This window comes from Acanthisitta chloris, unplaced genomic scaffold (assembly GCF_000695815.1).
Source record: "Acanthisitta chloris isolate BGI_N310 unplaced genomic scaffold, ASM69581v1 scaffold5326, whole genome shotgun sequence".
In the NCBI taxonomy this organism is placed as follows: domain Eukaryota; kingdom Metazoa; phylum Chordata; class Aves; order Passeriformes; family Acanthisittidae; genus Acanthisitta; species Acanthisitta chloris.
The window spans coordinates 16,269-40,177 of NW_008677509.1; the positions used below are offsets into that span (position 1 = coordinate 16,269).

Consider the following 23,909-nt stretch of genomic DNA (forward strand, 5'->3'; position numbering starts at 1 on the left):
CTCCATATATGTTCTCCCTATATGCATATCTTTTTAAGATGATTATCAGAGACCAAAAGCTCATACCGTCTGTACTTTTAATTGAGAAATTACCTGACATAATGGCATCATATGAGCAAGAACAATTCCAATGTCTGTACAATTGTCTGTACAAACTGTCTGTAATTGAGAAATTACCTGACATAACGGCATCATATGAGCAAGAACAATTCCAACATGGCCCTGTGAAAACAAAAACAACCAACAAATTCTGAGTCACTTTTTAGTGTTCCCTGTTGTTCTCGTGACATAAGTATCCCCTAACCACTGACAGAACCTTCAAAAGCAGCTAAAAATTCAGCATTTTTACTTCTGCTTGGCTTTGTGGCAGCAACCACCTAGAACTACAGAGATGAAAGCTAAAATAAATTACACCATGTAAACAAAAATGTACATTACCCCTCCACTGCAAAAATCCACGATCACATCTCCAGGTTTTGCAAGCTTTGTCACTGCTGCTACCAAATTATTCAGCTGCTGCTGCTTCCTGAGAGCCCGGTCTCTAGACATCTTTCCTGGGGATGACAGAGAAAATGCCTAAGTAGTCATCAACAGTTCTCAACATTGATAATTATAATGGGTAACTGCAAAGCAGTGCAAATGAAATTTATGGCTGAGATTAAAATTGGCTGGAACACTTAGGCATCTTAATCCACTTCAAACTAAATTAAAGTTAAATATTTGGTAGAGCTTTCTCTAAAATTAACTTTCTAGTTGTTGCTGTTAAGGTACCCTTAGGAACAGGCTCATATAAACTTAATGTAAAGCAATCCAATTGATGTAAGCTCCAGGCTGATTATACTCCAATCCTGTGACTCATGCTCAGAAACAGAGCTCAAACCCATTCACAGGAAGGTTGCCAAAAATCAATCCTTGTTTACTGTACCTATACACTATTCCTTAAGCACCTTGTTTTTAAAAGTTGCACTATTTCTCCTGTCAATTTTTACTTTCCATGATAACCAGCCCTGTTTTATTTAAATGACTGTGTGTGCAAGGAGGTACTTCTCAAAGCGACTATTCCTACACAGCAAAGTCTGGCTTTCCATCACATCTGTAACAGAACCAGAAATGGAAAAACTATTAATTTTTCAAATGTCCTTGGTAAAGTCCAACATACAGTTGCTTCAGATACAATTAATCTCTTTAGTCAGCCCTTATGGATTTGTAAAGATGCATTTTGTCTCAGTGGGGCTAACAGATGTACTGAATACTCCTTTTGCTTGTTCAGAAAGCAAAGTTTGACACAGATATTGGCAGTTTATCTTTGCAATATGAAGAAAGGTACTAAAATAACTCTCTTGAGTGAGTTTTCACAAAGGCAGTTTACCAGGTGTACCAGATAATTCTAATGCTCTCTGAAAAATGAACTTATTTCCTACTTGGAGCACCATGCTATATTTGAGTATGGACACTCTTCAGTCACTTATTAAATTCATTAAATTTATCTATTAAAAATTCATGTTTCCCAGTACTGAGGTGCAATTTAGAATAAAACCCACAAATCAGTGAAGTTTCCTGGTTACTATAAAAAACGTTCAATCATCATCATCATCAATTGCAATTACACAGTTTATTATTTAAAACTCTATCCTGAAAATGTACTCATTAGTGTATTGTACTGTAAATAACATTTCACTTTACAAATTAGCCATCACATTCAACAAACTCAGATAAAATTATCACTACATAGCCCTAGATAGAATGAAAAAAAACCACCCCTGCTTCTCAAAATACTACTGTCAGGGCAAAGAAAAGAGGAAAACTGCCAAGAGAACACAACCTCCTCACTCAACAACTTTGTATGTATAAAATAGTGCATTTTATTAAAACAAAAACACTGTTATGTTTCAAACATTTTTTACACTCTGTGAAAAGTTAGCATGAAGGAGAGTCCCAGAAAATTAATCTTCCCAATGATAAAAACATATACAAGGATGATGGACATGAAAACTTTAACACATTATGTAAAATGATAAATACATTTTAAGGAATCATCTTACATGAGTAGATTCTCGGAAAAATCTTTTACAAAGGACCAATTCCTTCTGTGCCAAGTATCTACATGAAGTGCTCCAGAGCTTCCCTCTAATTTCTATGCTTCCATTTGATAAACTAATGTTCACATGTTCTCAACACCTACAGTTCTAACTGTAGCCAGTGGAGATGCAGGAATTCCATCAAGTGCAAAATCAAGTGCTGCCATGACATTTGAGGTAGAAATTGAGCTTCTGAGGTCAAACCTATAGTTTGTTAGGTAGACAGGTAGTGTGATATTGACACCTAGAAAATTCTATACCTAAACCCCATGCAAATATGTTCTCTGTGTGCATGTAAATGTATGTTTATTAACATACCTGCACCACAACCACAATGGGTTGTTTGAGTTTTAAAAAGGAGCACTTATCCTGAATATAGCTTCAATCCTACTGAGGCTGCCTGAGTAGTAAATTAAAAGAATCAAGAACTCTAATTCATGATTTGTCTGCTATATCCCCCAGACCTGAAATACAGCTGTTGCGAGGGGAGCACAATTAACAGGGGCTTTATACATAATACAGGCTCCTACTTGGGTTTGTTTTCATCAATCAACATATCTTATTAGTTTTGTTTCAATTATTTCAATTCCACCTGATACAATACTTTAAAAAAAATGTTGGTCTGAAACAAAAAAGAAATGAGCAGATGCCTTCTCCTTTTATGGAAGCAGCAAGAAACAAGTCACATTTGAATTCTTTCACCTGATAAGTGAATGAGCAGCCAAGCAAGTTCAGACTTCCCAACAGGTACAACCTTCCTGGGAAGCCCACTAGAAGCTGTCCATGCACAATCTGACCACGATTACACAGCTGTAAGAATGGGACTGCAGCTTTGCACAGTAGGGCAAGCAAGTCTTCAAAAAACCTGTTCAGCTCCTATACTGCTAAAAAACAAGCTACCAACTTAAAATTAGCTTGGCTTATGTCTTTAAACTGAAAGCACATTTCTAACCATGACACAAACCTACTCTCATGATATTGCAGGTCCAGAACTAGTAGACAGCAGCATCAGGAAGCACAAATAGCAAGTACTAAGTAGGGACATAGCCTACACATTATCCTCAATAAAATTTCAGGTTCAGCTAAAAACAGAAAAATGAGCTTTTTAAAAACATGAAAAAAGCATTAAAAAAGGTTTTTGCTTGACAGAATTCAGTATGGACTTGCCCTTTTAACCTCAAGACAGACAAAGCACAGTAAGTCCCTTAGCTAGAAACACACTGTGAAGATAAAAGGTCAGCTCTGTTCTGGGTTTGAACACACCAAAACTTGTCTCATAAACTTACGTGGCTTTATTTACACTGCAGCTCATTCTTAACAGGGGTTGGTTCTCACAAGCATTATATTAACAAAATAACTTTGACCTTCACAAATTTTCTATTTGGTGAAAACAAGTAACATAAGTACTTAAAGCTCATTCATGGTATAAAGTTGCAGTCTCCCTTGGTGGAAAGCCTTCAGAATTCAAGGCTTCCTGAGCTCAAGTAACTGTCACAATTAATTCAATGGGATTTGTTATAAATGCTTTTTTTCCCCACGACAACTTTCGTATCACTCTGTTATATCCACTTTCATCTTCAATCTTTGTAATTATGAGAGGGACTAGGCAAACAATTTTCTTTGCAATCTCAGTGAGCATTAACATGAATGCTGAGCCATTTTTCTGCACAGTACTGAAGGACAAAACACACCTGTCATGCCTCAGACAGCACAAAAATCTGTGTATGCAAATGCTTGTACTTCCTTACCCAATTTCTCTGTTGTTATTCTCCAACACTAACCTTTTTCCCAAGAAGTCTGGGATTTAGTACTAGCAAGTACAATTCCTGAAAAACACCATCAATTTTTCATACTGTGCAAAGCTAGCTAATAGATTCTAGAATCACAAAAAATCAAGAAGTAAAATAGTAACCTTTCTCCCTTACCTTCACTCCTTTAGGGTCAAGATGCCAAAAAGAGAAGGTTATGTGCTCAGAATTCATGAGCAGTTGCAGAACCTCATAACTGACTCTACTGGACTATACAGCTGCCTGAGGTCCCCTCCAACCTGAATTATCATCCTACAAATGGGTATGTTAGTCAGAGTGCTAAACATCCTGCTCAAAGAGCAGGTGTCAGAGCAATTGCAATGCAGCAGACAGATTTGTAACAGCTTTACAGCAGTGGTGTTCCTTTCAGTTTTCATCTCCTGTTCTCACCTTACCTCTTCTGTCATTGCTACCTGAGCAGTGAGCCCTTTTCCCTGTATCTTATGCTCCTTATGTGCCCAAACCCATCTACCACTTAAGGCAGTGTTTGAGTAAAATGAGAGAAAGAAAGAATAACAATACAAGCCTTAAAAAGTGAAAAATGATAAAACATTTGGAGAAGAGTAAAGGAAAAGGAAAAGCAACCTCTGCTGTACTAAATGTGGGAAAAGGTCTCTAGCCCCAAAAGGAGTGCTGTTCTACCTACACACAATATTATACCAAATGCCAGCCACATCCAGACTTGCGACACAGGGGTTGCTCACTTTCTGCAAAATTTCTTCAGATGAAGATGTCACTGCCTGACAACAAAACAAGAATCAGTTTCTTTACCTCTCGCAAGCCTAATATACTGATTATCAGCTACTGTCTTGCTGAGAAAGGGGAACACCTAGTTATTGCTGAATTCAGTGCTCACCGGGGGCTAAAAGTGCTTGTTTCCTGCAAAAACAGGAGTGCTCCTTCCCCAGCAGGAACCAGAGACGGCTGCTGCTGAGGTCAGGAGAAGGGCCAGAAGCCCTTCTGAGTGTGTGCCATTCACACTCACAGCTGTTCAGCAGCAGCTTGCCTCCAGGGGACCAGCTCTCAGTAGTTAAGAGGCAGCAGGAACATAGCAGATTTCCCTTTCTGAGCTCCTTATGCTGCCTTGTTTATAACTGACTGTTAAGGAGAAGGCAAGGGCTAAACACAGGAGTGGTGAATCACAAGGAGCTGAAGGAAAGACCAAAAGACACCTTCTGATATATAGACATATACACCATCTCATTAATTCCACCACCTCCAAATAAATAAGTTTAATATTAGGTATATTAATAATCTGGATGATTCCTGTCTTTGGTTTGCTTATCAACAAAGAGTGAGAGAGTCTGAACTAATAATCCAGAGAAAAGAAAATCTGGCTTGGAAGACAGACATGCTTCCTTTGGCCCTTAAGTGTCAAACCATTGGACAGCTGGCTGCAGGACAAGCAGCAGTGCTTCCAGCTTAACTTCACACGTTCTGCCTGTTTACTTTACAAAGATGAATGGCTGGAGGAATCCCTCCAAAACACTTACCCTGATGATAAGGAATTTCATACTTGAAATTTCACCCTGTATTTCAGCCATTATGCAAATCAAATCCCACATTGCAAAGGTTTGATGACCGATTCATAATTCACTGACATTTTAATACATAAATAACAACATCACTTCACAATGTCTATATAAAACTTCCAAACAAAGGCATTCTAGGTACACATGGAAAGCCCAAGGTCACACATTTCTACATTGTCTGATCTACACTGCAATTATCACAGCACATACAGCTTGATCCTATATAAATCTGCAGTTTATGGAAATTTCAGTAAATTCAATCAAATTTGCTGTATTAAATGAGTGTCTCTGGTATTCATGTGGTTTATGTTAGTTAAAAGGGCTGAAAAAACATTCAAAAGTTCAGAGGAAATATAGGAATTACAGAACTCCATCATAAGGTTTTAATTCAGTAATAGTAACTGCTTGGCCACTTATCTGTTTTCCTTTCATTTCTTTTATTCCTAATTAATTTTTCAAGTGAAGTTGGAGTGGGGGATAAGTCAAAATGAACTACAGCTTAGACAATAAACACAATTAATTCCTTTGAATACCTAGCTAACTAGGATGTTTTCTATACAGTTTAAGTGAGCCACCAGCCTTGGATAAGTGCTATTTAACCTCTGATGCTGAAGGTCAGAGTATCTACTTCTGCCAGGTTACCAGTCTACCACTGTAAATGCTAATAATCAGCATTAAAGTTGGCATAACCTCCAGAATTGCCTTCTATAATAAATAAACTTTTGTTATAAGTAGTACATATGACAGTTAAAAACAAAACCAAAACCCAACAAAACAATTCAATTAGCTATTCTCTTTCCATATTCTTTTCCCTCCAGTGCTTTCTCATCTGATGAAGGCAAAGCAAGCAAGCCACAAGTGGCTGGGACAGCCCTCCTTTAGCCAGAATTAAGTGCTTGTTACAGAATGCCCACTGTGCAAGTTTGCAGGTAGCATACCACAACCAAGTCAGTGACTGAGTAGTCCTTTGATATGTTTATGGTGCTCTAGGTAACTAATTAGGGTCAGAACCAACATGTATCTCAGCATTCCCAGCTTTGAGGAGTTCTGTAACTATGTAGAACCAGACCACTCGTTAATCAATGTTGACATTTACTATTATGAAAAAAAAAACCAAACAGGCTTTGTAACAAATGTATTCATAAAGATAGCCAGACCATTGGTACCCCTGCCACCTTTAGGGCTTTAAAATATATTAATCCACACTAAGAGAATCAGGGCATTTTGCAGAATGTTCCTGTTGAAAGTGATCCTTTTCATTGTTGTCTAATCCAAACCACCCATTCAAGTCCTGCCAAGTTAGGTAAAGCACAAATTGACTATAATCAGCCCAAGCAAATTATGATGCAGTGGAGAACAAACGAATGAAATGAACAGAATAAATATCCACTCCTTTCTTTTAAATATATAAAAATAATGGTGTGATCATCCAGATAGCAACTGCACACAGATGCAGATGCATACTACATATACACATACTACATCGCACTGCACACAGATGCAGATGCACATTTTGTGACAGAAAGGTTGTAAAGTTAAACAATCCTGCCATCATCAGAAATTTTTCATGACAAGTCAAAACCATGCAACTTGCAGACAATAATGTTTTACATCAAGTTTAGAAGAAAAAAAATGAAATCAAATTTCAACATGTTTTAATGCGTTTCTAAACGATTATGCATTTAAAAAAACAACAGGGGAAATGCCTCTGAAATAATACAGAACTGTTAGCTTATGCTATACAATAGTTCACAAATAAATGCACTCCTAGAAGATTTTCAGAGCAAGTATAAAATACCAATGAGAGACAATTCAAATTAAGCAATTCAGAAAGCTGCCTAACAATAGATTTACTTTTTTTTTTTTATTCTGGCTAATCCCATGTAAGATCACCTCAGAAACAATGCAGAAAATTGTGCATACAGTTCTCAGCTACATACACACATACATGCCTGACAAAAGAGCAAAAAAGGGGCTTTTCTTACTGATATTATAAGGAATAAAAGTACTCAAGCTTGAAAAGATTGTCACAGGTTAACTCATTTTCCTGAAATCCAAAGCAGAGGCAAAATTGAGTTTCCAAGACAACGAATCTATACAATCAGCACTTGTTGTGTAATCAATGGTTCTAATAACAAAAGGCTCCTTTTACTTGTGTCCTAAGCAGCTTTTTGCTGGGTGGCCTTTTGTATTATTTTAACATAGTTTATGAAAATCCATAAATCATTCAGCCATCTTTGAAACAGAGACTTGGATTTAAATGGGGAAAAAAAAAAGTGAATGAAATTGTGGGCACCAGCCCAGTACTACACTCCAGTTCCCTAGGCTTTACAAGTGAAGACTTCATTTGGCCCTTCCATAGGAAGCAGCTCGGAACAGCTGCAGGACAAAGAGCAGCATTTTCAGCTTAACTTTACGCATCCTTTCTGTTTACTGTACAAACTACTTAAGGCCATCTAACTAAACAGAAAGGTCACCCATAAACTTACCTCCAACACAAAAACTCGGTATTAATTAATTTAGAGGAGGAAATGTATGACAGTATCCTCCTGCTTTTCATGTTCTTGCTTTTCATTCCTTTATTATACTGGAACAAAACTAGACAAGCAGTTTTGAGCGGATGGGGAGAGACAGAAAAATGGTGTAGCATGGACCAAAGTCATTCAGCCTGCTGAATGTCTATAAATTGAAGCCAACAGAAATGAAAAATTATGAACCCTTTTCCAACATAAATTAATCAGCTCAGTCAACTAAACAAAGGTTCAGGCTTAAGAAACATCTGCCTTCAGAAACCTGAAAAGAAAATTTATCTCTAATTAATTGCCAGAAGGCAGGTTCATCAAAACATCTGCCCTAATGAAAAAATACACAACTAAACACAAGAAAACAGTAAAAACATGTGGTAATTGAAGACTAGTATACAATATAAACCTAAGATATTTAAACAACAGGCAATTATTTGTAGTGCATTGTGTAGAAAATGGTCTCTGACACAAACTTTATGTGCCAGTATAATGTCAAAGGAGCCAAAAGCAGAAAACAAACACAAAACCCACACAACAAGTCATCACAGCAGTGCTTTTTGGATTAGACCTCTGGAAGCCATACTGCCCTTCTAGTGCAAAAACTGTCTCAGAATTCTTTTTCCTTCAGCATCATCATCTGTGGATACTTGTGGTACTGGAGATCATACACACATTCACTCTGTCATCATCATTTAATGCTGATGCAGAAACCAACCTCATAGGTCACCAATGATGTGTGACTACAAATCCCACCACTACCTAACAAACTGATAGGGGATGTGTAGCATTGAAAAAAAAGAAGCTTATACATTTTATAGCAGTACACCTGTTGAAGAAATGCCTCAGTAGTGCATCTTCTAGGCAGTGCCTCAGCTAGTAGGTCTTAAAACAAAATATATTCTAATATGTATAAGCATATATATATATCTGATAAATGTAGGAATGATTGGCATCATTTACAAATGAAGACATTCTAAAATCACTACATAAAAGTGGAAAATAATATATTCTTTCTGAAATTACTTAACCTTTAAAAATATATGTATAACACACAAAAGTTAAGCCGCTTTAGCATCACTTCCTCCTTAAAATTTATTTCTATATATATCATGTGGAATTAATAAAATTTTATTTTCTCAGGCAAGCAATCACAGTCATCAGTGCTCATTATTATTCCAACCAAGAAAATCAAGCACCACTTCTGCTAGAAAGATGAGAATATAAACTACTCAGTATACTCAAGCTCAACAACATTCACACTGTCACAGCTAAGAATAATAAAGAGTCCAGAGCAGCAGTAACACAAGATATACAAAAGCTCTGCACTACAGGGATTGTTTGGTATATCTGAACAAAGTCTGCGTGTTACACACACATGTGCACAGACAAATTGGGCTTAAGCAAATGCATATGAAGCTCAAACTACAGTCACCATCTTCAGAGTGGGGTTAATAGCTTGCATGCTTTGTGACCCTACTTCCCTAAGTTTTCCTATTCACACAGGAAAAATCTGCAAGATTGCTACTGCATCCCATTCTATGTATAACATATGCACTGGCAGGCAGCATTATTTCTCTGGACTTGTAACTCTGTGGGGAATTGAGAAGGAGCAATCCCAGTAACACTGGTCACGAGGAAATCAAAGCTACTCTCCCTAAGTAGCTGAAAGGAACTAGGAAACATGGGGATCCTTCACCTTTGCATGGACCCCACCTTTTAGAGCAAGGCACACACACACTCCTGTTGATAGTTCTGACACATGTTCTGCAGGTGCTTGAGCCCTTACATACACAGAGCACAAAGCAAGCAGTTGAAGAAGAATGAGCTAAATGGGTACTGACATTGTGAGCTAATTCTTAAGACCAGAGTCAGAAAACTTTTGGACAGTAACTAAAACAGCATAGCAGAAAGCCTAACCTACAGTGAAAAGGGTTAGCAGTCAGATCAATAGTGCTACACAAATAAAATCCTTAAAATGGGTGCTTCTGGTTTAGGAGTGGGATTATTTTGAGACTATTTAATGGGATTATTTTATTTAGATTAAATCACTTCTTCAAGTAAACCAAACTGAAAAGACATGAAGCCAGAACAAGCATCTCTATACTAAAAACTTACATTGAAATTACAGGGAAAAGCGTCTATTAAAATTGGACAAAAAATAGTCATATGGGAGCGTAAAAGTAGCCATAACTGACTATTCAGTAATTTTAAGGTGCATTCTTAATCCCAAAAGCCATGAAAATCTGAGCTGTACTAGTAACCATAACGTCCATGGTGTATCTGCATAATTTTGAATCTTGGCAGAGTAGTGCAACATAGTCTACACTTACTGGAATCTGAGGATGGAAGAGAATCAGTGGTTTTCAAGTCAATTCCCCAGTTAAGTATGAAGGAGCTCAAGATCCCTTGATAAATCAATGGCTGTTGAAAAGTCCATGTCTCCTCTTGTAGTGCAGCTTTATATCAAAAAATAGCAACAAAGTATGCTTCTAATTTTATTCATGCAGCAGTCACCAGATGTCTAACAAATGGACAATGGGACCACATTCTACCAGATTTGATTTCTCCATAAAGCTATTTTGAGTTAGTAACTAAAATATTAAAGGGCTGGGTTGTTGGGGGTTTTTAATTAATTAATTAGTACAGTGTTGAAAATACTTCAGAAAAGTAACTTCCAAAAAATTAGTAGAGCACTGTGCTTTATCCCTCTCTGACACACAAGAAATTTAAATCAAATAGAAAATGGATGTAGTAGGGAGCACTTGACTATGGAGCATATTTGTGAAGCAAAAATGAAAAAACACACTAAGAGTCTTAACATTTATTTCTTTAGCACTGTGTATATTGCACAGAAGCAAATCTAACTCAGCCACCTTAATGAATGGCATAAAATTAGAGCTGTGATTCTACTGAAGCTCTTGTTGTTCAGCTTTTATACATGACCTCCACAGCACTACTCCCACTCTGAAACAAAGTACACATACGGCTGCAGTGAGGAAGTCTAAGCTCTATAAGCCACTGTAAAAATTAAATTTACTAAATAAAAAACAAAACCAAAAGAAGTTTCCTTATATCTATCTAACTTAAGAAACAGCTTTTTTTTAAGCAAGTATTTCCTTATGGTATTTATTAAAATGATGAACAACTTATCCCCAAAAAGCCCTATGCTCCTAAAATGTCATGAACTAGATATGAGATGCTAACTAATTATTATATATTAACCTATTTTTGCAGGATCTGCAGGAAAAATATACCACAAAATCTGCTCATCTCCCCAGTAGCAAAATTATGAACAAATATGTTCACATAAACCTGCATGTTTTGAACTTGACACAAAACCAATGTGTGGGAATGTACAAACAACTAGCATGTTTTGCAGAAAGTTACTGCAGTGATTTTCAGCCCCACTCTTTGCCATTGCAACAGCTACAAACCTATCTTTATATAAAAAAGTATCTAATGTTATGGCTCAAGTAGGAGTTCAACATTGATAATCTCTGCCATATGTTCTACTTGCTCCCTAGAAGTGAGAATCAACCATGGCTGTAATCTTTATGGCGCAATTTAAAACATACAGAGATGTAAAATGCATGTATTGACCACAAAACAAGAAAAAAAGTGGGGAGGACAAATACAGAAAGCATGATCTAACCTTTGTTTACAAAGCACTTAAGATCCAAAATGTCAAGAAAGCTTGATTGAAGGTATGATTTATTTTCTGCATCGTGTCCTACCTAACATCATCCAGATAAGTTACAGAGAAGTTACAATGCCAATATACATCAAGTGAGATCACAAATGGGCCAAAGCATCCGGTAACGAGCACAAGTAGAGGAATGTCAAATTCGTGCTCCAGATAAGATGGAACGTAACCCATTTGGCAGATGTTTTTGAATAGCACAGAACAGAGAATTAAGAACTGTTTTGTCTCAGCTCAAATTGATTTTTTGAGGGTTTGTTTTTAGACAAACAGATTATATTAATTAAGAAATGATTTCCAGCCTTTCAAGATTATGAGAGTATAGTGAAGAAATAATGGAAATGCTGCACAAAAATTGTACAGCAATAGACTGTGCTCAAAAAAATACATTCAGAACATAGGGACACTAACAATTTTGAAAGATGGCTGTATATCCATTTATGTTGGCCTTCATGTTTTAGATGAGGTCAACTCAGAGAAACCACATAAACAAAATCTATTTCTACTATGAAATTCCTCAAAAATGTTACTTGCCTAGCAAAGCATGGTTATTTCACATAAATCTGAAACATATTTTGGGGATGACAAACCTGAATTACAAAGAATGAGAGTCTAATAACAAGCAAACAATGAAGTGCTCAAAGACTTTTACTGTTTACCCTTACATGCTTTGAAAAAATAACCACTAGAATCAACAATGGCTAATTTAAGAAAGCATGAAACATTCACTGATTTTTAAATTAGTTTAAAATGCATCTGTCTCCCTCAAAAACTAGTGCCCACAACAACTGCTTTACAAATAGGTCCAAACCCACCCAACCCACAGTCTATTACAAGAATGAGAGGGTCGACAAACCTGGAGAAAAAATATGGAAGAATAAAGTATCGTAATTTTAAGGGCCAGACTTACTTTTACATATTTTTTGGCCTAAATTTAAAGGGACTAACAAACGAAATGTCATATTTCAAAACTCCCAGTTTGAAGACAACCAACCTAGAAGTATAATTTGGGATTTGCTTGCACATTTCCTACACTTAAACCACAGTGACATTTATTTTTGCTTACTCCCAGTTTGCTACAGAAACCATCAACGAATGCAAACAATCTCAGGATTAGCATGCATAGAAAACCTGTCCAGCTACTTTATACAAAAGGGCCAAATCAGCTATGAGAATAAAAGCAGAAGCTGTTCAAGAGTAAGCAGTCTTCCTTAACCCTTGATTCTAAAAGCTACATACAAAAACTCCCTCTAAACCTCCTGGTTACAAGACCTTTCACAGTACCTACTTACAGTTTCCTATTTCTATTACAAGAAGAAAGAAACATATCTATCCTTATTTTAAAGGATGTCATAAATATCTTACAATACACTTTTATATTTGTTGAACATATATGGTTTATATATATTCCTTTTCCGGGTTAAGCATGGATGGTCCATCCACCTTGGTCAAAATTGGTACACTTTTGTCTGAAATTGATGGTACATGACACATCATGTTATGATTTCTTATAGTTTCTACCTACAAACTGTCCCCGGATTGTGGCTTCACGTTCATAGCATTTGCCTTTGATTTTATGGCTCTTTGTTGGATTGTTCACCCACATTCACAAGCTTTTGTCCACTCACTTCCCCCTGTAGGGGTGGATGAGTGGCAATCACGTGCTCCCTGTCCAATCAAAGGATATCAATGCATGTGACCGTGCACACAATAATATGGGTGTTACAGAAATATTAAACAGTGCATAAATTAAGATGTGACAATGCTGCATGCTTTACTAGCACACATGTGCATGATGTCCACTGAAGTGAAAAGTGCCCTGGAAGTCAGGGCATGAGCAGTCTTTGCTTGCCTTGAGCTGGAGACCCAGGGCCTTCAAAAGACCATAACTGCTGTTCTACCATTTTTCATGTGCACCAAGGGGGAAAACCATAAACACAATATTTGTAGCATTTCTTAGTTCTTGAATTTGTTCATGAAGGTGTCGATATTTTCCCACCTTCTCTTTTGCAGCCACATCCAAAGATGCATCTTTACTCTTGTATCTCGCGGTGACATCCACTACACATGCCTGGTTTTCCTTTACAAATACCAGGTTTATTTCCCCCTAAACTTTAAAGGTGAAAAAGTGGGAGAGGAAACCTTTACACCGGTCTATTTCCCCCTAAAATTTAAAGGTGAAAAAGTGGGAGAGGAAAAAGTTATTCTAAAATCAGTTAAATCCCACATTCCATCCCAGCCACAATATCCAGCATGATTAAATTTTATTCATTGTTTCATTATTACAAATCATATCTAAAGTTTCAGTTTCATTTGAGGATAAAATGATGGGTAATTGGCTTGCATACTACGGTCTATTTCCCCCTAAAATTTAAAGGTGAAAAAGTGGGAGAGGAAAAAGTTATTCTAAAATCAGTTAAATCCCACATTCCATCCCAGCCACAATATCCAGCATGATTAAATTTTATTCATTGTTTCATTATTACAAATCATATCTAAAGTTTCAGTTTCATTTGAGGATAAAATGATGGGTAATTGGCTTGCATACTAACAGAGTTTAGGTTTCAGCTACTTCCTATTTCTCCTGTGGACCTCCTCAGGCACATTGACTAAGCCCAGTGCCTCAGCTGTTATGTGAGTGTTACTATTGTCCCATGTCACAAGTCAGCTCTGAAGTGTAACAGCTGTGAAGCTGTTAACTAGATACCACAGCAATAGCAGCAACACAAACATCTGAAATAAAAAGATACAATTAAAAGTGTTCCAGTTCTGGAAGAAACTTGTGAAAGAGAACTATATTGGAAAAGAACAACCAAGGAACAACCACTCTGCAACAATGCATTCATCAGAAAATATTTTTAAGGTACAGACAGTATTCCAGAGGCTGCACAAACACACAACAATTTGATTATACAAAACAAGCAGAGAGAGATATTAAGGTGAATGTTACAAGTGTTTTCCTGTAGTATTTTTGACTGTATTTTTAGTCTCACCATAAGATAAAAGACAAAACACATATCCTCCTTCTGTTCTGCAACCTCTTCCTCCGTCTATTAAAAATCACTAAGCTACTACTAGGTCAAATCCATTCAAGATTTTCTGGAAAAATAGTCAGTAATGAGAAATGTTAAAAATGCAAATCCTTGTGATTATATTAATTGAATATGTACAGATATTTCCATGTAATTGTCTTGCAAACAATTGCAACTACCTGGATAAAGATAGGATGAAGACTTGATGACATAATACATACACTTGGTTCAAAAAAAACCAAAACCAAATAATAAAACCCCTTAGAATGCCCTGATTTACTGATTTACAGTGACCAAAGATGCAGTCCTCTCAACAAAATTATTTCTAAACCTGTTGCACTGCTGAATCATTCTCAAAAGAAACAAAACAGCACATTGGTTTTATATTAGTCCAGAGTTGGGCTCAAAATGTTTTCACAGAGTTTGTGGGAAACAAATTTGATAGTAATGAAATGGTGAAATGAATAGACTGGCCATACATCCTTTCCAATGTTCAATACTAGAAGTGAAGAAGGAGTTGATATTAGAACTGATATACCCATAAGTCTTTGCTGAGTTCTACATACTTATCTTTTCTTCCTCAGGCAATTACTTTGGAAATAAACCAAGTGACATCAAAGTAAAATTCAATATATGAAGGCAGTGGCAGCTTTAGACTATTCTAGGAAGAACAAGGCACAGATTCTCCAGGAAACAAGCTGTTCTGGGACAAGGACTCTAAACATAGGTACATGCAATGTTAAGCAAAAGAAAGAGGTGAGGTGGAAGCAAAACAAGTTATTAAATCATGCTTCTGTCCTACTGCTATTGGACCAAAAAGAAAGCTCCTCATATGGCAGAGCATTGATTAAACATCACCCTGAGGACTTAAGCAACACTTCTAATTCCAACTCCTGCCCCTCCTTTTTTTTTTTTCTTATAGCTTGTACCAAAGTAGCTTTAATTTAGCTAACACTCTCTCTATAGAACTGTTTTCATGCCAAGTCAGGTTTTAGGTGTCCTTTCATGACTAGCACAGCAGTATCTAGGCACAAGTTATTACCCGTGTGCTAATTTGTCACAGCATGCCAATGTGTAATTCAGATCAGACTTGTACTGCAAAGAGATCTGGCAGTGAGACCATTGCTTCTGTTACAAAAACGAAGTGCTACAGGAATAAAAACAACAGGAAAGTCCCTGGCCTTAGAACTCTGCAGACAAAGAGATGCCTACTATGATCAGAAAGCTGAAAATAAGCAAATATTCACAAACTGGAAGTGAAGGAAGTCACACCAAAGCCACCCATGACAAAGGTCATGCTGACAGGCCTGAGCTGGTCTATCTTACTTACCCGGATTGTTCTGCAGTGTTATACTGCAGCAAGCTGGGGTTGGTCTCTTCTCCAAGTAACAAGTGATAGATAGGACAAGGGGACATGGCCTCAAGTTATCCAAAGGGAGGTTTAGATTGGATATTGGGAAAAACGTCTTCACTGGGAGCAGAACTTTGAGCATATGAGAGTATGTGACCCTCCTGATTAGCATGGGAGGAAAGTAGTCAGAATGTGAAGAGCTATCTCGCCTAAACAAATGTTTGAAAATGAACCCCAGCTGCCCAGGGAAGTGGTGGAGTCACTTGTGCCTGGAAGTGTTCAAAACATGTAAATGTGGCACTAGGGGACATGGCTTAGTGGTGAACAGGGTGGTGCTGGGTTAGTGGGTGGACTAGATGGTCTTGGAGGTCTTTTCTAACCTTAACCATTCTATGATTCAAGGAGATGCATAGCACAAGAACAAATATAATAAATAAATAAATATAACTCAACAAACATTTTTCAACGTTATCATTGTTGCCTCAAACATTTTTCCATTTTACGGAATCTAAAAGCAACCTTTTTCAAGGTCTGGAGGACACTCTTCACAGCAGACTACTATAAAAAATTACTTCAACTTGTCACTGTACAAGAAACTATGCTTTCCCTCTCATACTAAGAAAAAAAAGAGTCTACTGATTTTAGAATCAAAAGAATTCACTTTAATAAGCAACATCAACACCTGTGAAGAACAACAGCCCTCAAGCAAACTGTTAATACATGTTTTTGAAAATAAAAATTCTCTATTTTTCACGCTATCTAGTGTACCTGTTTTTAAAAAATCCACCCAAGTATCTAGCTGGAGGACTTGAAAATGCGCATGTCAAAAAGAAGCAAACATGCCAAAGGAATGTGGAGGAACATAAGATACTGAAACCTCTAAAAATCAGTGTAAAAAGAAAATTCACTCACTTAGAACTTAGCGGTAATATGAAGCTTGTTAATAGTAAAACCAGTAATTCTGTCTGTTACAGTTGAAAAGATCTAAAGAATATAAGTTTTAAAAGTGGCCAAATTTAAAATATTAAGCACATTAGAAATTTAGCCATATTAATGTCAAATTTGTCATTAAAATCCACAAAATTTGCCTCATACGGCAGATTTGGTTCCTCAAGTTTACCTATATACATTTGATATTCTGGTTTATTTTTCAAGTTACTACTTCTAAATGAAGACTTAACTACATCGTTTTCCCTGTACAGGGGAAAATGAGCATTTTGAGAACAGGTAACACATTCACAGGTAGTTTCTGTTGGTATAGAAACATAAGAATTATACAGACAGATAAATAAACATGACAACTGGTCTACTTGCACTAAGTACCTAAGCCATTTAAATGGCCAACAAAGACCAACAACTCTGTGACAGGCCTGCAAAAGTTTTAAAGCCTGAACTGAAATTAAACCATCATCTCTCCATTATCTCTGGATTTTTAGACCAATGCTCCACGCTGACAAGGGGCAAATTTTATTGCTTCTGATTAGGTTTGACTGATTCTAGTATTGGAAATTATCCTCCAATTTTTGTACACTTACAAAATAATTCTACAAACAGATGAGTTTCCTACTTGCCTTTGCTCTTCAATACTTTAGAAGTTTCTAAAGGATATGAATTCCTTTTGATATTGCTATGGTGAGGTGCCAGAAATTTGACAAGACATGCGCCAAAAAGTTAGCTTTTCAGAAGCACTTCCAGACCATCTGGAGGAGATGCATTTCAAGCACAAAAAAATTAATACCACCTTCACTAAAACACTAAACAAGCAGTAGTCTGGCCTTTCCTTTGTGCAATTAAAAGCTTTGAAAGCATCAAACTACTCAGTTTGACACTGATTATGAATCAATCATAACAAAATAATTTCTAATTTTACATTTTTTTTCACATTATTAGGTTTGAGGTTTTTTCCTTAAACACAGTGGTGCTGTCTCCTTTGAAATTGCTGATTAGAACTTTAAATGAACAACTGTGCATAAAACTCACTTTCAGAAAGAGCTAAAATGAAACTCCTGACCTCATCCAATGTAAAATTGTACCTAAATCACGTAATGCACTCATGGATCTTAACATGGATATCTAAAAATAATGAAAGGGCAGGTGGAAGCCATAAGTAACTTCAAGAGACAGAAAAATTCCTCCTTAACTCATATTTTGTCACAAGTGATTTACAGATTGAAAGCAAATTCTGTACCTCAAGACTGGGGGATGGAATAAGAAGGTGTAGGCAGCCACTGGCACGATGCTGACCTTTGAGTACACACCAGCAGAAATGTTCTATTTTATATGCACAAGCCTATTGTATAGTCTGGATGAAACATGCTGTGATTCATAAATGCCTTACAAAACATCAGTGAAGAGCTTATAGAAACTCACTAATGCTGCACAAAACTTGACAATACCTCAATAATGATACACCTTTGACATTACAATGAGGCAGTACAATACCCACAACATAAAAAAACTCTGACACTGGAAAATAATGTTGTTCAAAACATGCTTGCCCACATTTATGAAGGAAACTGTCTAAGTTTAATAATTGGAAAATAAACTTCCATTTTATTTAGTATGAAAATATATGAACTGACATAAAATCTGGGTAATCACAAACTGGAAACAACCAGTTAGCCTTAGAAATAACTTCTTAAGGATATTAAACACTAAGTAAGAGAGATTAATAGAGTTTTAATAATCAAGTAAAAAAACCTGTGAATTAAGACCACAGGTTGAATTATTTTTTCACAAATAATCTATAACTAATATAATGGCTTCTCCAAAGATCATTACAAAAAATAATGTAAATCATCTATGAAGTATTTCAACTTCCAGCAAGTCCTCTCCTACTTTCCTATCAAATAAATAACAAACAGTGATTTTAAAGAATGTATTCCCTGAACAAAATATCAATGAGTGTCAATAAACTTGAGTGGGAACATCATATAAATGTTTTTGATGTGTTTGCAGCATTTTGTAACCAAGGAAGAGGAGAGAGAAACACAGTCTGTTTCATTCATTTTCTAGACTGCAGTCTTTTTTGTGCTCATGCACAGAAACTATACCTTCCTTCCCACCTTTAGTTAATGTTCTGATCTTAACTTTTGTGTAATTTCCCAGTGCCTATATTTTTGAATGCAAGATTATACCAGGAAGAGAAGTTCTTTTTTGACTTGTTCCTGGGGTTCATTTTCAAATGTTTGTTTAGGCCAAACAGCTCTTCACATTCTCACTACTTTCCTCCCCTGCTAATCAGGAGGGTCACATACTTTCATATGCTCACAGTTCTGCTACAAAAAAAAAGAAAAAAAATTAGTTATTTACTGGTTAGTTGCTTAAAAGTTACCTCTTTACATCCTTTTATTGTCTACTATCAAACAAGTTCTTTCCCTTTCTTCTGAATTCCAGCCATAACCTAGCCTTCAATGCTACCATGCTTTTTTATTGCCAAAACACTGGCCCTTGAACTATGGCAGCATTTGTTGATCGATTTTTAAAAAAATTAAAACACTTGCATAAATCTTCTCATGTTGTTACTTGTAAACCAGGGAAAAAACTGCCAGAAATTTCCATTACGCTCCTCATTTTCTTAGAAGTATTTTCCCAGTATATTACTTTATCCCAAAGAATATAAAACTCCAGCAAAAGTTGAGCTGATCAACTTTCCCCCTCTATCAGTCCCTGCTCAGCTGTTACCTCTTTTCTTAGGCTTAAAAACCTTCAGGACAGAAGGTGTTACTCTGCTGTGTGTTTATACAGCACCTAGCACAACAGACTCAGCAATTATTGCTTGCAGGTGTACTCCAACACAAGAATATGTCAGCCATTAAATCATTAACTGTAATTTGCAGAGGGATAAAAAAACCACATTGTAAATCACTTTTTCCAACAGGTGGTCCCAAATTTTTTAGGATTAGAGGTTACTGAGCTGAGAACTGCCACAAAAAACAAACAAACAAACAAACAAACAAACAAAAAACAAACAAACAAACAAAAAAAAGTCTTTCTCGTGAGTGTCTCCTTAGTGGCAGAGCACAGCTCCATTCCTCCAGGTACTGCTTCACATCCACAGTGATTCTGCTGCCCTCCGGTGGCCTGTGAAGCTTTAAAGCTCCACAAGTCACACACACACGTCAAACAGCTACACAACACTCTGATTCTGCTTTTGACAGACTGATTACACGGCTCAGACTGCACAAACGTTCTTACTTTCAAGAAAGTAAAAGAGTCAAAATGCTGTTGCAGAGGTGTCGAAGGTCTCTGCTTGAAAGGACCACTTAGACTCATCAGAAACATAGGGAACAGTCATGCTCACAACGATTGAGCTGATACATTTAAAACTCAGCTGTCCCCCAGTTACAACAGGTAGAAAACAACGATGTAAGTGACCTATAAAAATACTGCTTCACTTAACGGTTGAGCTGATACATTTAAAACTCAGCTGTCCCCCAGTTACAACAGGTAGAAAACAACGATGTAAGTGACCTATAAAAATACTGCAAAGCAAGGTAAAAACTCCCTCACTTTAAATACCTGTGTGGAGTGGGAGGTGTCCCTGCCCATGTCAAGGGGGTTGGGACTAGATGATCTTTGAGGTCCCTTCCAACCCTTAACATTCTGTGACTACATGATTCTGCCCTGTAGCTATGTGAATTATGAATCCTCATACTCTCATATATGGCAAATGAATGACACACAGAAGAGCTAAGGGACAGATAAAAGATTATGCTGCGAGGTACTGAAAAACACCTGAAGGATAATACAATCACTGGACACAGCCAGCATGGCTTCATGAGGGGAAAGTCCTGCTTGTCAAACCTTATTTCCTTCTGTGACAAAGTAAGCCACCTAGTTGATCAAGGGATGTAATCTTGATGTAATCTTCTTAGAATTCAGTAAAGCTTTCAATACTATCTCTCACAAGATTATTGGAGAGCATCCAAAGGAGTACAATGAAGATGGTGAAGAGCCTTGAGGGGAAGACATATGAGGAGTGGCTGAGGTCACTTGGTCTGTTCAGCCTGGAGAAGAGGAGACCTCACTGTTGTATACAGCTTCCTCACAGAAAGAAGTGGTGGGGCAGCACTGACCTCTTCTCTCTGGCAACCAGTGACAGGACCCAAGGGAATGGTCTGAAGTTGTGTCAGGGGAGGCTTAGGCTAGACATTAGGAAAAGGTTTTTCACCCAGAGGGTGGTCAGGCACTGGAACAGGCTCCCCAGGGAAGCTGTCACATCCCCAAGATGGACAGAGTTCAAGAGGCATTTGGACAATGCTCTCAGGCACATGGTGTGATTCTCGGGGATGTCCTGTGCAGGCCAGGAGTTGACTAGATGATCCTCAAGGGTCCCTTCCAAATTTGATTTTCTGTGATTCTGTGACAGAATTGTACATCCTATCATCCACACAGCTGGGATTTAAGTCTAATGAGAAAACTTACAGAACAATCTTCAAACAAGCAGTGAAGACATTTTAGAGCAAGAAATACTGAAACAGATTAAACATCTCCATCAAAGACAATACTGGTGCTACAGAAGATCAATTTAAATTGTGCAGCAACTGGAATACTAAGATATTAGTACATTCTGGGAGAAAAATTAAACTAATGTCATCAACAATTGAACTTTTTATCCAATAGCATATTCAGAATATTTGGAGACAGAAAGGAAGGTGTTAACTCCTCCTCCTCCTAAATCTTTGCAATTAATACAACACGATAACACATAAAGAATTCATTACTACAACATTTAATTACAATATTTAGAAACTTAAAACAGATCTTTCAAAAAGGGAAATATTGGCCCAACTGAGGTAAAGGCAGTCTTTTACATGCCCTTATGTGGAAACAGGACATGAATTCTTTACACATCTTCACAAGTTTTTAGATGGTATCTGGAGGTTTTGTAAAGAATTTCTATTCCAAGACCAGGCAGATCATTACAAAAGTATGATGAAAATTAGGTACATACAGATTTAAAACTCAATGAGATATGAAAATAAATTGCCTGTATGTTTGAACACTACATATACTTAGAAGGAAAATCTACATCCACTAGTGCAAAGAGCAAAACTCCTATAAGATACAGTAAGATACATTAGCAACTGCTAGTTTTCGTTTGTAGATTTTGAGTATTTCAGAGGCTGTAAGATAGCAACTGCTAGTTTTCATTTGTAGATTTTGAGTATTTCAGAGGCTGTAAGCATGTCATTTAGACCAAAACATCACTTTAACAAATTCAACATACTTCAAGCAAACATGAATGTACGGAACTTGTTTCCCTCATAATGTACATGCATGGATCAACTGCTAGTTTTCATTTGTAGATTTTGAGTATTTCAGAGGCTGTAAGCATGTCATTTAGACCAAAACATCACTTTAACAAATTCAACATACTTCAAGCAAACATGAATGTACGGAACTTGTTTCCCTCATAATGTACATGCATGGATTGCATACTTGAAGCAAACATGAATGTACTGAACTTTTTTCCCTCATAATGTACATGCATGGATTTCATGAGGCACAGAAACCACCCGTGTTTTCAAAGAAGTGTATTCATTTTGGATATTGTGTCTAAAATTCATTTTAGAGATTGTGTCTAAAAGTCATGAAGCTCCTGGAGCAGGTCCAGCAAAGGGCAAAGATGATTACAGGACCAGACTGCCTCACTTAGAAGGAAAGGCTGAGGGAGTTGGGCCTGTTCAGTCTCGAGAAGAGATGATGGAGAAGAGACCTCACTAATGCACACAAGTATCTAACATGGCAGGGTGCCAAAAAGATAGAGCCAGGCTCTTCTCAGTGCTACAGACCAATAAAACAAGAGCAATGGGCAGAAGCTTATGCACAGGAAGTTCCACCTGAATACAAGGGAGAACTTCTTTACTGTGTGAGTGACTGAGCACTGGAACAGATTGCCCAGAGAGGTTGTGGATTCTCCCTCCCTGGAGATATTCAAGAACAGTCTGGACCCAACCCTGAGCCATGTGCTCTAGGACAACCCTGCTTGAGCAGTGAGGTTGGACCAGATAACCCACAGTATTCCATTCCAATCTAACTGACTCTGTGAAAAGTCACTATTACATACTAATATAACTTAGTCGTATAATAGTTTTGCCTCCTGTCTCTAAACAGTCATCTTAAAAATATAAAATAATTAATTCCCTTCGCTTGTTTAGCTTGGTAACCAAGACACTCACAAAAGAAATATGGAGGAAGAGCATAGCAATAGTAGGAACATGGATGAGATACCTGCTTTGGTGGCATGACTAAGTTATTATTTCCAGTTACACATAAAGAACATTTTGTCTAAAAATTAGTAATTCCATTCAAAATTGTCCTCAGGCAACTATGCAATGCTATATTCCTGAACAGTCAAAAGATCCGAAGTTTTGCAAGAATCCTCTTTTTTAAAAATCCACATAAGAGTGAAAGTGAAGTAATGAACTTCAATTTTCTTACACTCATCACCTGAAATATCAATGTTGCCTATATTCAAAAAATGACCATTTTCCTTTCTCTTTGTTACTGAATATTATTTACTTCTCAAGTATTCAATAAGAATATGAGGGAATCTGGCTCCACTGCCATCACAGGTTTTCCAGAACCTGAACTGCAAAATATAATACACACATAAATGTGGTTTAAACTTATTTAAATGAGTGCAGCAAAACTGAAACTTTAAGGAGAGGTTAATGAGAAGCAGCTTGAGTTGAGTTTCCCTTAAATTGTTACCCATGTGGCTTGCAGGCAAAGAGCTGTCTGATATGGAAAAATCAGTTGAAGAAGAAGGATGAGTTCCTGCTTCAGGATGCCTGAGATACTGAAATAGGCTAAAAACTAATAAAATAAAAAATCTTCAAAGTCCATCAAAAAGTTCTGACAGGCTTGAAAGGGAA

The 23,909-nt window shown here is 37.0% G+C and overlaps 1 protein-coding gene across 1 annotated transcript in view; it reads right to left on the reverse strand.

The window, feature by feature from the left end:
- GSTCD (glutathione S-transferase, C-terminal domain containing) overlaps positions 1-23,909 on the reverse strand; it is a 50,958-nt gene that overhangs the window by 13,670 nt on the left and 13,379 nt on the right. The window contains 2 exon segments of the mRNA XM_009076523.1: positions 178-222; positions 439-554. Of these exon segments, the coding sequence (XP_009074771.1) occupies positions 178-222; positions 439-554 (161 nt within the window).